The 13,157-nt window shown below is 37.1% G+C and overlaps 2 protein-coding genes across 6 annotated transcripts; one reads left to right on the forward strand and one right to left on the reverse strand.

The window, feature by feature from the left end:
- The first annotated feature begins 268 nt into the window (after positions 1-268).
- On the forward strand, positions 269-5,223 carry LOC116261736 (uncharacterized). Of its 4 annotated transcripts, none has more exons than XM_031640564.2 (4): positions 269-619; positions 3,219-3,503; positions 3,737-3,909; positions 4,644-5,223. In XM_031640564.2, exons 2-4 carry the CDS (start codon positions 3,265-3,267, stop codon positions 4,775-4,777), a joined length of 546 nt encoding a protein of 181 aa, XP_031496424.1. In that variant the 5' UTR covers positions 269-619; positions 3,219-3,264; the 3' UTR covers positions 4,778-5,223. The 4 variants fall into 4 exon arrangements, with proteins under 4 accessions (XP_031496424.1, XP_031496426.1, XP_049935786.1 ...); XM_031640566.2 differs by having other exon boundaries at positions 273-619; positions 4,675-5,223; XM_050079829.1 differs by having other exon boundaries at positions 275-619; positions 3,737-3,902; positions 4,644-4,780.
- A 3,412-nt stretch (positions 5,224-8,635) lies between these two features.
- On the reverse strand, positions 8,636-12,529 carry LOC116261737 (uncharacterized). Of its 2 annotated transcripts, none has more exons than XM_031640568.1 (4): positions 12,390-12,529; positions 11,747-11,814; positions 9,962-10,187; positions 8,636-9,082 (listed from the first exon to the last, which is right to left on the reverse strand). In XM_031640568.1, exons 1-4 carry the CDS (start codon positions 12,466-12,468, stop codon positions 8,961-8,963), a joined length of 495 nt encoding a protein of 164 aa, XP_031496428.1. In that variant the 5' UTR covers positions 12,469-12,529; the 3' UTR covers positions 8,636-8,960. The 2 variants fall into 2 exon arrangements, with proteins under 2 accessions (XP_031496428.1, XP_031496427.1); XM_031640567.1 differs by having other exon boundaries at positions 9,962-10,193.
- Positions 12,530-13,157: the final 628 nt, after the last annotated feature.

Below are 13,157 nucleotides of genomic sequence, written 5' to 3' on the forward strand. Positions count from 1 at the left end.
GAATTCCCTCATAAAAATTAGGTTGGATATAGAAAGAAAATATAATATCCGATTAACAAATTGGATCTGATATGGATTATTTAGTAGGTGTTTACGAGCAATTATTCATTAATTATAGGTGGATGGTTGGTCAGCTGAAGAAGGTTTGGCGAGAGGATTCACTAATAAAAAAAATAAAAGTGTATGATGTTCATTGGGGCAAATCGAATTTCTTTCCTGCCCATAAAAGGTGAGGTGAAGAAAATGTCCGTTGGGCGATTTCCGCAAACATATTTTCAGAAATTTCGGATCAACTTTCCTGGACGAAGAAAAAGCCCGTTAACTCGAAAAACCTAAATCATAAAATTAAACCCTAAAACCCTAAACTTTATGGTTTAGGATTGGGGGTTTTAGGGAACACTAAAATGATGGTCAGAAGATGCAAAGGACGATGGTAGCATCCTTCTTACGCGACGCTCCATTCCTCCATCCCTATGAACATCTATCTCCTTCATTTCCTTCTTTTCTAAAACCCTTGAAGCCCAGCTAGGTGGAAGAGATGAGGATGCTCAAAGGAGGATTCTAAAAAGGCGTAGCTACTGTGGAACCGGAGATTCAAGAGGACCACACCCATTTCTAGGCAAGTTTTTCTCGATTTTTTTGCATTTCATGTTAGATATTAGGTGTTATCTCATAGTTTTCCATTATTTAGGGCTAGATTTTCGAGTTTTCCTAGCTGTAGATCTCTGTTTTTGGGCAGATTTCTGTTAATCGTTGCTTGGGTCGTCTCCCTCATGTATGCGTTTTATATTTTGCATGTTTAGGTTGAGCATTGTTAGTTGTATTTGTCGATTAGGGTAGAATAGCAAGAGTTATCGTGTGGTCTCATGTTGTAGCTGCCGTTTTCGGCATTACCTACCTAGAATCGTGCGTACATGTTCAGTCTTGTTGATTTTTTTATGAATTTTGCATTTTTCATCATGTTTTAGCTAGGTTTTGGGCTTGGCAAGCTGACCAGCGGCTTGATAGCTGTCCGGTTAGGCTGCTAGTTGCATTCCACTGCATTTGGTACCTATTTTCTTTTAGTTCCTTTTATTTCCAGCATTAATTATTTATGTCTTAGTGCACATTGTTATAGATTAGATAAGTTTTGTTCATATTTTTGCTAGTTAAGTAACGCGTAGGCTGAAATTTTTGGGGATCTTTCTGTTTTCAGCTAGGAGCTAGGTGCTGGCCAGCACCTTGTCGGAGTAGAATGCTTTTAGTTACGTGTATTTTCAGCCTTTGTTTTCCGTGTTTATGCACAAACTAGTGGAAGTTAGGTGATAATTGTAGTGAGTTTGGGGCTTTTGTTTGCACCCGCAAAAATAAAGCGTTTGCTTAGCCTAATGGCTGTTAAGAATGCTATATATTACATATAGGTGTATGCCACCAAAATTTTTCTCGGAAGTTTTCCTAATTTTTTTTCCTAAAAAAGTCTCAGAAATTCAAAAAATAGAAATAGATGACATAAAAATTATGAATTATAAGTTCATTCCTATTTTTCATAAAAGAGTAGTTAATAAATGATAAAGATTCACAATAGATTTTAAAATTTTAAAAGAAACTTGAAAATAGAAAATAAACACTAAAAAGTAAAATCTATATAATTATATTTCCCAAGAAAAAACTTTTCTTATGCTCAGAACATCATCCGTATTGGTGATAATGATGTCATATACTATGACACTTAAGTATCAGAAATTTAGTTCCATATTGAAGATTGTGGGAGCACTTCAATGATTTAAAGAGGGAGTTGTTAAGTGGTTGTCTACTAGGGGGCTAATTTGGATCTGCCAAATGGGTTCCGTGCTTGATGTAGGATTTGGCCAGGTTGCGACACACACACACACACACACACACACACACACACACACACGCGTACATACATGTGTGTGTGTAGGGTGTATTGACTGACCAAGCCAGCCAACTATCTTTCCAGCCCCTTTCTTTTGTATGCAATGGGGTTGCCCCTTTTCTTGAGATTCCCTAACCCAAGTACCCCCCTCACTAATAAAGATCTATGTTTTTTCTATGTGTTTGAGTGCCTTGACTTTAGTTACATATTTTCAACAAGATTCTTGTGGCACTATCCCTGAGGATGTACTCGAGCTTTCAACACTAATTAGTGAACCAAAAGTTCTTGAAGGAGAAGAAAGAGATGAAAATTGGAAGCTTACAGCAAGAAGCGAAAGTGGCAGAGGAAGAACTTTAAATCTTCTTATGAATTTTTTTGACTGTGGAGATCAAAATTAATGTCAATATCATCAAGTTCAGAAAAGCAAATCAAACTCGAACCTTATGAAAATGATGTATACCACAAGTTTTACTTCACCACAAGGCTATTTGACTTCATGATGACATACAGATAAGTACATATTTTGCTGAGTTATCCCTTGTACGATATGAATTACTCTCCTTGAGCAGAGACAACTAAGAAATGACAGAGACAACATGAAGAGTACTTGTTTAACCTTTTTCAAGGGCTTAGAACGGAAATTGAACAAACAAAATCTCTGTTGTTTTCACCCAATTCCACCTCTTGATGACACACTTGCAAAGCTTATTCGTAAGAATACACGACATGAAAAAAGCTCGTGATAGTGCCTTGTCTGTCTCTTCATCTGTGAAAAAGATTAAGAGAAGATAGTGTTCTTGCGGCTTCTAAGCGTATGTACTATGTACCACTTCAATAAGTATCAAGGTGAATCGAAAGGAAAAGATAGTGTTCTTGTAGATTCTAGCTCAGGCCGTTTCTCTTGTATACATTAGGGTTTCCCTTTTTTGTGGAGTATGCTTGTTCTAGGCATGATTCACAGAAAACAATCCTCATTGTTGTTATATGTTTTTGAGCGCATTAATGCACATTTGTATAATCCTATGTCTTTGGCTCCATTTGCCTATAATCAGGATTCCTGTGAACTTTATTTATATTGTTTTACAAGTCTTTAACTGCTTCCATTGGGTGTTTCTACGGTGTCACAGAGAGATTCACAAGAATGAAGTTGCTTCAAAACCTCTGAATACTTTGAGGATTTTCATATCTTAATATCTTATAGACCATAACCAGTGAGAATGGTAGAACTGCACACTGAAAGTTTTAAAGCTAGCCACATGATTACTTTAACTCTCCTCATTGCAGAAGATTTTCAGATATTTTGTTATGGATTTATATCTACATCTTGTTCTTTATATTGCAGATGACACAACTGGGGAAGATGTTTGATAGCAAGTAGAATTTTCAATATGGTTTCCAGGGGTCTTTTGTGGTTTTTTACAAAGAGGACTGCAACTGGTGCATTAATAGGGCTAACCATTTCAGACCGATATGCAAGCATTGTTACAGTCCATGGTCACTCTATGAAACCCACTTTGAACCCGGGCTCTAAAGCATTTCCAATATCAATATCTGGTGATCTAGTTTTGGTGGAGAAGTTATGCCTGAACAAATACAAGTTCTCACATGGTGACGTGGTAGTGTGTGGGTAAGGTTGATTCTCCCTATGCATTGGTTTCTGCATTTTCCAACTTTAGCACAAGTTTTTGTGAAGATGGCAATTGAAATGGTTCATAATTTTTCGTGTTTCTTGTTCAAGCAGAAAAAAGTTAGCTGTCTCACTAGAAAACATATTAAAAATTATGAGACAATAGCATTTGTTGATTTACTTATTTCTTCGAGAATAATGTTTCCTTTTGGATTTGGGTATGAAACTTTCAGGAATCCCAATAACCACAAACAATCACTTATAAAGCGGATAATAGCCTTGCCTGGGGATTGGATAAGAATACCTGAGACATACAAAATAGTGAAGGTTCCAGAAGGCCATTGCTGGGTTGAAGGTGACAACTATAATAGCAGCACTGATTCAAGGTCTTTTGGGCCGGTATGTGGTAATCCTCTAGTTTCCCGAATATGCATTTATATATAAGAAACTTCACTCCAAATGGTGAACCACTGGATTGAGAAGTCAAGTCTTGGAACTGATTGTTCCTGCATGTGGTTGTATTTCTTCCCAAATTCACGACATACTTTGGAAGTCCTGCCAATTTTTGTACAAACATTATGTGATGGAGAAGACTCTAGAGATTAATTTCATCATGCCATGGTTTTGGGTACCCATGGTGGTATGCTTTATTAGCCAAAAGAGTTCTCTGAAGATGTTAATATAGTTGAAATCAGCATTTAATATCTAAAGTCCAAACAATTCTTCTCAACAATTTTTACTCAATATGTTGTGGATATTTCAGAATTCTCCAGTGCGCCGTGTTATCTTATATATCTTGTTGGTATTTAACCCCTTCAGGACACGTGATTTAAGAATTTTCCTCCCATTGAATTTGGCCCATACTTGTATTTGCAGGTATTCAAGTTATTTTGAAACTGCACAAGGCACTGTGTCCCGTTTACGTAGAGGGTATTAACCTTTCTATGGAAAATCTATCATTTCCTGAAAAAATTGTTATTTCAGGATCCTGGGGAACTATGTTTGCTTTGTACACTGTTAGCATCTAACCCCCCAGGAAACTTGTGGTACTAAGAGTAATCATGTAACAAACATTGTCCTGTTCTCATAATTGTGTTTTCAGAGAATCAGTTACATTTTGGAATTTGTATATGTCGACAGTTTTCTTAGAATTTGAAGCATGTCATTCCAGATCCCACTTGGCCTTGTCAAAGGAAGAGCGACGCATGTCATCTGGCCTCCACAGCGAATTCATAAACTGGACAGAAGAATGCCTACTGGAAGGATTTCATTGATTTGATTTGTGTAAATTTTAAGTCTTGACTTGCTTCTCAGATGGTACCCTGCTTGGCTTCCACTTTTGGCTGGTTATTCAGAGGGAAATGGTTGTTCAACTGCAGTTTGGAGAATGATTTTAGGAATCTTTGGTTCGTGAAACTGAACTATTTGGTTTGGGTCCCCCAACACACACACATCACACAAAAACCCAATCCAACCCCCAAAAAAAAGGAAAAAAAAAAATCCAACATCGTGTCATTTTACAAGGCCTGGTAGGGTGAACTGTTTACTATCTTTTCTGTTGTGATTTTTTTTGTTTTCCTTTTATTATAATGCTAAAGTGCATTAAGTATGTCTAATGTCTTGTAGCTCTTTACTGTCATGAACAACTTGTCTCCCTCCTCCCAATTTTTTCATGAATATACTTCAGTATGGGGATTGTTGCAGCTTTCGGCAAGAGCAACAGGTTTTGTTTTTGAATTCAGATATTTAAACTCCGTAAATTTTACTAACCTTTTCTAGAGCACTATCACAAAAGAATTTGGCAGAAAACGTGCAGGTTGGTTATCTTCAGTCAGATTGTTCACTCTGTAGTAGTACATCTCTTTTAAAGCCGGTCTTTTCTAGGTCATTGGGAAAGAATGTGTGCCCATTATCAAGTTTGGAGAAACAAGTTGGTGAAGCTTGTTTTCATTCATTTATGGATATTATTGTTTTTCTTTTAACACAGTACTTTAGGTCTGGATATTCTTACGTTTAACTAAAATTTCTTCCTAGAATATTATTCTAGGACAAGTCGCTTTGAGGATGACACCTTTGTGTACGAGTAAATGTATGGTCAACTTCTGTATGTATAAACGTTTTGGGGATGACCCATTTGTGTGTAACTATTTACCTTTTGGAAGTTTTGCTACGACAGTCGATTTGGGGATGGCTTCATTTGTATGCGTAACAATGTCATCTATTGTGCAGTTTGCACATTCGGATTTTCTGATTTTTTAATATTTTTCATTTTATTTTTTAAATTAAAAATACATATTTTAATCAATCCAATTTGTTAACTATTTTGGTTCCAATTTGATTCACTGAATCGTCAAGTTTTCTGATACAATTCATGTATTAATTTTGATAACATTCACTTGTCATGTTGTTAGACCTTTGATTTTGTTGTTATTTTACCATCTTTTGATGGTGCTAGGATAGTTTACGGCTGTTATTAATTTTTTGTTCTTTATACCGTTCATTGACTGACTTTTAATATTTTGAAGCCAATGTGGATACGCATATGCCGACATGGGTTGATTGCCGATTTAGCAATTAGGCAGGAAAGCAATATGATGCCAATTGACATTGACAACAAATTTTCTTTGGTCTGTGGGTGCTATTCTGGGGTGCAAAATGTGGCATGCCTGATACTCGAGTGAACCATATGATCACTCAAGTTAAAGCAATCTTGGACCTTTAGGGCAGGGGAAAGGAGGGTTTGGCCTCTCGCATACCACCTACATCAAATGAAAATGATGAGCATATCTATCTTAATATCTCACTTTATTGCAAAAAAACTTGATATTGCATTAACTTGAAACCTTAGATACTACATAAACAAAATATGAATACTTGAAGTTCTTAAATTTGCACACAGTTACTTACATAAACGAACATAGCATGCAACTCTACAGTCTTCACTTCCTTATGAACAGGTCTAATGTACAAAGAACATTAAGCATAATCTGACAAAAGAGTAGAGAAACTCAATGGTACAAGGAATCAAAACTGTACCATTGAATCAAAACTTGATATTATTACATTGTCGGCGCGGCGCTCAAGTGCTGTGCCAATAACAGAGACGTAAAGACGCCCTCTTAGATGTCAACAGCGAGGCCCACAAAGTTGGAGACATGTTCATAGGTACCCACATCTGTTACCGTTCCTATAGAAAACGCTATTTGACTAATTGATTTACTGAAATACCCTTTAATGAGAGGTCCCATCACCTAATTTTAAAGCAGAAACAGAACGTTCTTTCGTGCTGCTGTTCTGACCTTTGTCTCTCATCTGATTTTCCGATCTGCATTTTCGGCGCTTATTTCCGGCTGACCCTAGTGTGCACTGTGTACAGCAAAAGGATTAAAGTAATAAGAACTGTCCATGGTAAAGAATATAGGATTGCAAATTTTGATGGATTTGTAGAACAAAAAGGCCAAACAACATGTCCTGTGACTTCCCAACAGAGTGGGGAAAGTGAAAGAAAAACAGACTAATACTAAATATAGCAAGGTTCATCATGTCATTCAATGAATAGAACCGTCAGTAGCAGACTAAAGGACAAAATCCCTATGGAAGTCATAAAAAATTAAGTCTGCAAGACGCCTGAGGAGGTATTTCACTCAAATGGATCTTTGGAGCTGCGCTCTGACTGCCAGGGAATTTAGTTTACCAAAGGGTTTCTCTATCTGTAGTGCATTTGGAAGGACAAAAAATTAGATTGTTTAAGTAGTTTGTCTCTTGACCAAGGTGGCATCTGTCTATTGATGCTGCAATGGTTAGATTTGGCCCTTCAACTTAGATTATAATATTGAGGTGTTTCAGGTAAAAACTACCAGCAATCAAGTGATGTTTCTGGCATGTTTCTTACCAAAAGAATTTGCTCTCTCTCAAGGTAAAAAAATATCAGAATTGCCATGTATTTTTCTCAGACAAACTCAGGTTGTTTGAACTTTCACCGAGTTCACATCTACCCAAACTCAGATCTGTCACATATAGCTCCACATGTGCAGTCCTTTTGCTTTTATTGGATTCCGACCAATTCAGACCATTGTGTAGCTTTTTGACATTTAACATATAAAAGAAAATATGAGAATAAACATAATTATTTTTGCCACTCACAGCTATCACTGAAGCCATTATTCCTTTGGTTTGATGAGCAGGTAGCCTTCTTGGATGTACCAGCACACAACAAAAAAAATAAAAAAATGGATGTTGATGGGAGGGCAAGTTACAAAGGTAACAAAGAAAAATGGGCAGAAGATGATGGCTGCTCCATGGCATGCAGCTGACGGCTGCTCCATGGCAATTGGCATGCGGCTGACATACAGAGGAGAGGGGAGAGATGGCGTGTGTGACCGACAAACAGAGGGAGAGAGAGAGTCACAAAATAGAGATCTCGAGAGAGGGATGGCGAAGAAAAGTTGGCGTCTTACCTGTCGTGAAGAAGAACCTCGGCCCGCCGCGGCCCGCCTTGCTGTTCCGAGCAAGGGAAAAGGAGAACAATGACAAAGCCCGAACGGGCAAAATAATAAATCGACGGAAAAAAGTCGGACCCCATGAGGTCCGACTTTTTCCAGGGTAAAGTTACCCTCGTCGGGCCGTTTCTACAGGAAAAAATTCTCCGTGTTTGATATCTTTGTGGAAAACCATACATGAACAGTAAATTCCACCCGATGCATAGTAATATCCATAAGCATCAAACGGGGGTCTAAGGCATATCCAGCTTCAATAAATGACCTGCGTATCTTAAAAAGCAAGGAACATTGAAAAAGTTAAAATGAGGGCGACAAGAGGAGACAATTAAAACAGCGAGGTTGGCTCACAATTAAAAAATATTTAAGACCAATGTTTTACAACAATATTAATATAAATTTAATCATAACCCTGAGATCACTCACTTGGAGAAAAAGCACTGAAAGAATGACTCGTGGAGAGCGACATCGGTTCAAGTCCCGTTTTGGTAATTTATATATATATATATATATATATTATATATAAAGATCCATAGACAGACATGGTAGAAGCTACCCAAAGTACTCAACCAGCCACAACTGGAAAGCCTTGAGTGACCCAATACCCTATGTAGATGGAATGTAAAATATGAACTTTTTTCTTGATATCAGATTAATCATTTTTCAATTGAGAGGCCTATCCATGCCGGTTTAGCCTTTTATACCTGTGATTACTTTAACAGAAAAAACTCCAGGATGAAGGCTCCTTGAATCTTAAGATTTAAGACCCTTACATTGTCTCAATATTTTGCCTGTATAATGAGAATAATTTATAATATGAATCAAATGATTCATTGGAAACAGTAAAAACAGTGAACAAAATGGTTGTGCTAGTATAAGAGTCAGTAACTTTGGATTTTGCCGGATTGACCTAGATTACTCAAACTGTCTTCTTGGACCTGGCAAATGTGCGAGTGCTAATTCATAATGAATTCTGTAGTAGCAGCATCAAACTTAATCCTAGTAACAATGGAAGATGACTCAGTTGGTTGACAGGTTCCACTGCTTTACCCGCTTGCATGTGCTCATAAACATCAAAACGACCTGCACAAGCCACAAGGAGTATATCATTGACAAGTTTGAAGTAAGAAATTATATAATTATGTATATATATAAAATATTCAGAAAACTAAGAAATATGATAAGCATATGCTCCAGCGTCAATCCCGCGACCCAGATTGCCTGGACTTGTCTTGAAGTCCAGTTAGCTTAAAAAAGTAGCTGTGTACTACCTTTCTGCAAAGCTACTGTGCATGTATCCATGTGTGAGTAATGAGTCATCTTATGGTGTTTATAGTGCTCATGTTTTTTCAGAGCTCATATTTTAAGAGCTCTGTATCTTAGCTAAACATGCTTATATAGCTTCGTAAAATTGTTTATCTTTTGAAAGATGTGCTCTATATGGATCTAGGGAAAAGCATGTACTCTGTAAGCTTATCTGGTAACCATGTTTCAGTACATTTATAGTTTATTTGTCTATATGCACGTGCATGCACTCTTAGCACAATTACTTGCATTTATTATTTTTGTCAGTCTGTAATATGATGTCAGGTTAATTGTTATGCATCTTTGCCATATGGATGTTCATAAGAGAAGAAAGTTTTACCAAAACAACTTCGTCTACTGGTGCATGCTTCAAGGCAAGGTCTGCGTGCAAATGTTACATTCACTAAAAGAAAAGCTGGATCAGAAGCTTTGCCTAATCGAGGTCACGATGGTTTTATCATGACTTTAGGGGGAGGGTGGTTGAAAGCATTTCTATGGTGCGGTTCATCCTTGGTTATATAACTATCATATCTATAAATATGTAGATATATCGGTGACTCTATGTGTGTGTGTGCATATGTACATTTGATTTCAATTGGTTTACCTTATGTTGTGTGTGTGTGTGTGTGCCCGCGCGCGCATGATTTTAGTTATTACCTCGCCATCTCCCTTCCCTGCATGCATCACGGATGGTGTCCCTCACATCTCGTATGGTGGCCCTGTTATAAAACTCAAAGTGGTCCAGAATGCGATCCACACAGTGGAGCACCATATCTGTCTCCTCCAAGCACGGTCCACTGCAAAATGCCTCTGTGGAAGCCTCTGGCACTGTCATGTATCCATCTGCCGTCAACCTGTATTCGTATGCACACTCCCTGTAAACCTGAATCTTGTCATGTAATCACTGTTAATAACACTAACCAACAAAATGAAGTGCAGTTGCAAATTGTGCTCTGTGTAAACTCTTGGGAAGAACTTGCATTTTTCTTTTGGGTTTTTTGTGAAGTTTCAGCAACTATCAGTATGTAAGATTTAAACTGTCTTTTAACGCATTGGTATCTGGAAACCACATGCTTTTCTAAAATCAAGTGTTTTGTTTTGAAATTTTCTCTTTTTCTTGGCATTGATATTGACATCTTAAAAATTGAACAGCGAAATGGTAGTACTTTAAAAAATTGATTGATTGTTGTTGTTTTTTTTTTCAGTGGCATTCTATAGACTGCATGACCACAGTAAGAAATTCGGATATCAGGTAATGTGTCAAAAGTTCAAAACCACGTGTGGTGATTTATGCACAAACACTCTCACAATGAATTTTCTAGTAGCCACCTTCGTCTTGAGATATCAAGAAGCGATATTTACGGCTCAAGTTGCTCGGTCGACCGACGGCCTGTGCCCTGAACCAGTAACATACTTCATAGTGAACTATTTAGACGACAACTTGAACTCAAGTTTCATACTTCACAGTGAACTATTTAGACGACAACTTGAACTCAAGTTTCTGCCGTTCATTTTCCTCAACTTTTTGAAACAAGAGGATACTAGACATAAATTTACACCGGGCAAGGAGGTGAATGGTGCAAATCACCTTGATATGTTTTGAGGCTTGATATCTGGTTGGGAATTCCTATACACTGAAAATACAATGTTTCCAAAAGATTGCATGGAATCCTGACGGCTGAGAAAATTCTCGAAATATTGGCGAAATTTGTGGCTCTGCTGCTGATATTACATTTCACAAACAAAATCATCTGTCTTGAAGCCCCTTTAGTCAAATGAGAAAGAGATGCGATAAAGTTGTGCTAGTTTTTTTCTTCCGAAAGTCCGAGAATATGAGCATAAGCCATTGTCCAAAGCTTTTAAATTCTTAATTTTGCAATCCCCATAGTGGCTGTTCTAAGGGGTGAATATTTCATGAATCTGTTCCAAAGTTGGGATAGGTTTGAGGAAGATTAGTGGATCACTTACATGCTATTATTATTGCAAAAAGGCCCTGCATTGTTGTAGTTGTATTTGGAAAATAGCCCATTCACTGTGTCTAAAATTGTTGGTCTTTTTATATTTCAAACTTTTATGTTTTCGTTTAGTTTCCTCTTGCTGAAAATCGTTCCAATAATCATAAACCTTTTAGGGTTTTTCTTTCCAAAGTGATCCTTCATAAGACCGACAGCAGTTGGTTGCAATGTGATTCCATTAAATTTTGTGTAATCACAATATCTTAGAAATAAAAAAATGAAGGCTTTTGTTCAAATGTTCTAACCAGAAAAACATGATATACATTGTGGGCAACCTACAAAAAGACTCCCAACTTTCTTTTGTTTCTTACCCAATAAACTCAGTTTCACATAAAAATGAACGGATCCAACTGTGACTGTCTAAGTTTCGAACCATGCAGATATATCCGAAGAGTTATGTACCGAAAGGAAAGTGAAGAAAGCGCACCACACGATCATCAAAGCATCTAAGTGCCCTTTCCAGTATCTCCATCGGACCCTCTTCATAATAATATTCTGTTGCACCACACGAAAAAAATCCCAATTTATCAGATACGCACACACTGACAAGGTCACACACATAAATGATGCTTTCTTAAATGTGTCTTTTCCTTTTGATGAATCTATTAGACGAATATGAAATATTTGAAAATACAGAAATGACAAAAAAATCTTGTCTAGATTAGATTCATTGTGTCTAAAAAGCTAAGATAATTAATCTTAATGCTTTTACAAAAGCTTATCTATAAATTTGATTGTCTTTTTCTTTCTGACAAACATAGACATTTTACATCTATTTGTATGCTTAGTTTTGTAAAAAAAACAGCATCGCAAATGCTCAAGAACTACATGATTCAAGAGACAAGATAAAAATAAGGACAGCACACACACACACCACATATCACATCTAAGCATACAATCATGCAAAAAATAGGTATGCCGTCTGGCTGAACTTTAGATCTTCGTGTTCAAAAAAGTTGGAAGACTTCATTGCCCGAGATGCGTCTCTATTGGCATAATCCGCAGCACTCTTACCAAAAAAAAAAAAAACTTAGCAGTTATGGCGTCTAGATTCTCGAGGAAACAGATACCTGCACGGCAACATAACGCAGATAAGTAAAGAAATGCTGCACTAAGGCACATGAGCTTGCTGTATGCACTGGAAGCCATGAGAGAGAGAAAGAGAGATGATGATGATGATGGGGAGTCGGGAGGGGATATTGAGGTAGAAAGACTCTTTCTTATACATAGTGCATCTGAGAAACTGAAAATGTCATGACTTGCTGCTGTAACACGAAAGAACAAAAAGAATAGTTATGGTAATCTACCATAGCTTTTGGTTAATTGTTTAGAGTATTAAAAAGAGGATTTATGGCGTGTGATGTCTATAATGATGAACAACCATTGGCCAATGGAGAATAGTTTAGAACCCAACTGGTCTTTTGTGGTCTGTTTTTAATTGGCAGTAGAAACCAGGACCAATTAATTTACTAATTGAGAGCTGCAGCATGCATGCGGAGTAAGGTAGAATTAGAGGGAAGATGGCGTTTGTTGAAGAAGCCACCAACTCTTGGCAGTCTTTCTTTACTTCTTCATGATCAAGCCTCCCTCTTTTGGTGGCTTCAGAGATCAATCAATCGCAGCAGATGACTGTCCAGGTGCAATCTGATTGCACAGAATACTGCAATTATGCTTTCAAAAGTTATTCATTTATTTTTTAACATGAGTGAGTCTGTAAGTTTCAAACGATCGATATGGCATCCATATATTTAGAATTTAAAAGAAATTGTAAAAAATTTTCTTTTATTAATATAATTTGAATTTTGATGCTTAAGTATATGTGGTCTTCGTGGGCAGGT

The sequence above is a fragment of the Nymphaea colorata genome, chromosome 10 (assembly GCF_008831285.2).
Source record: "Nymphaea colorata isolate Beijing-Zhang1983 chromosome 10, ASM883128v2, whole genome shotgun sequence".
NCBI lineage: Eukaryota > Viridiplantae > Streptophyta > Magnoliopsida > Nymphaeales > Nymphaeaceae > Nymphaea > Nymphaea colorata.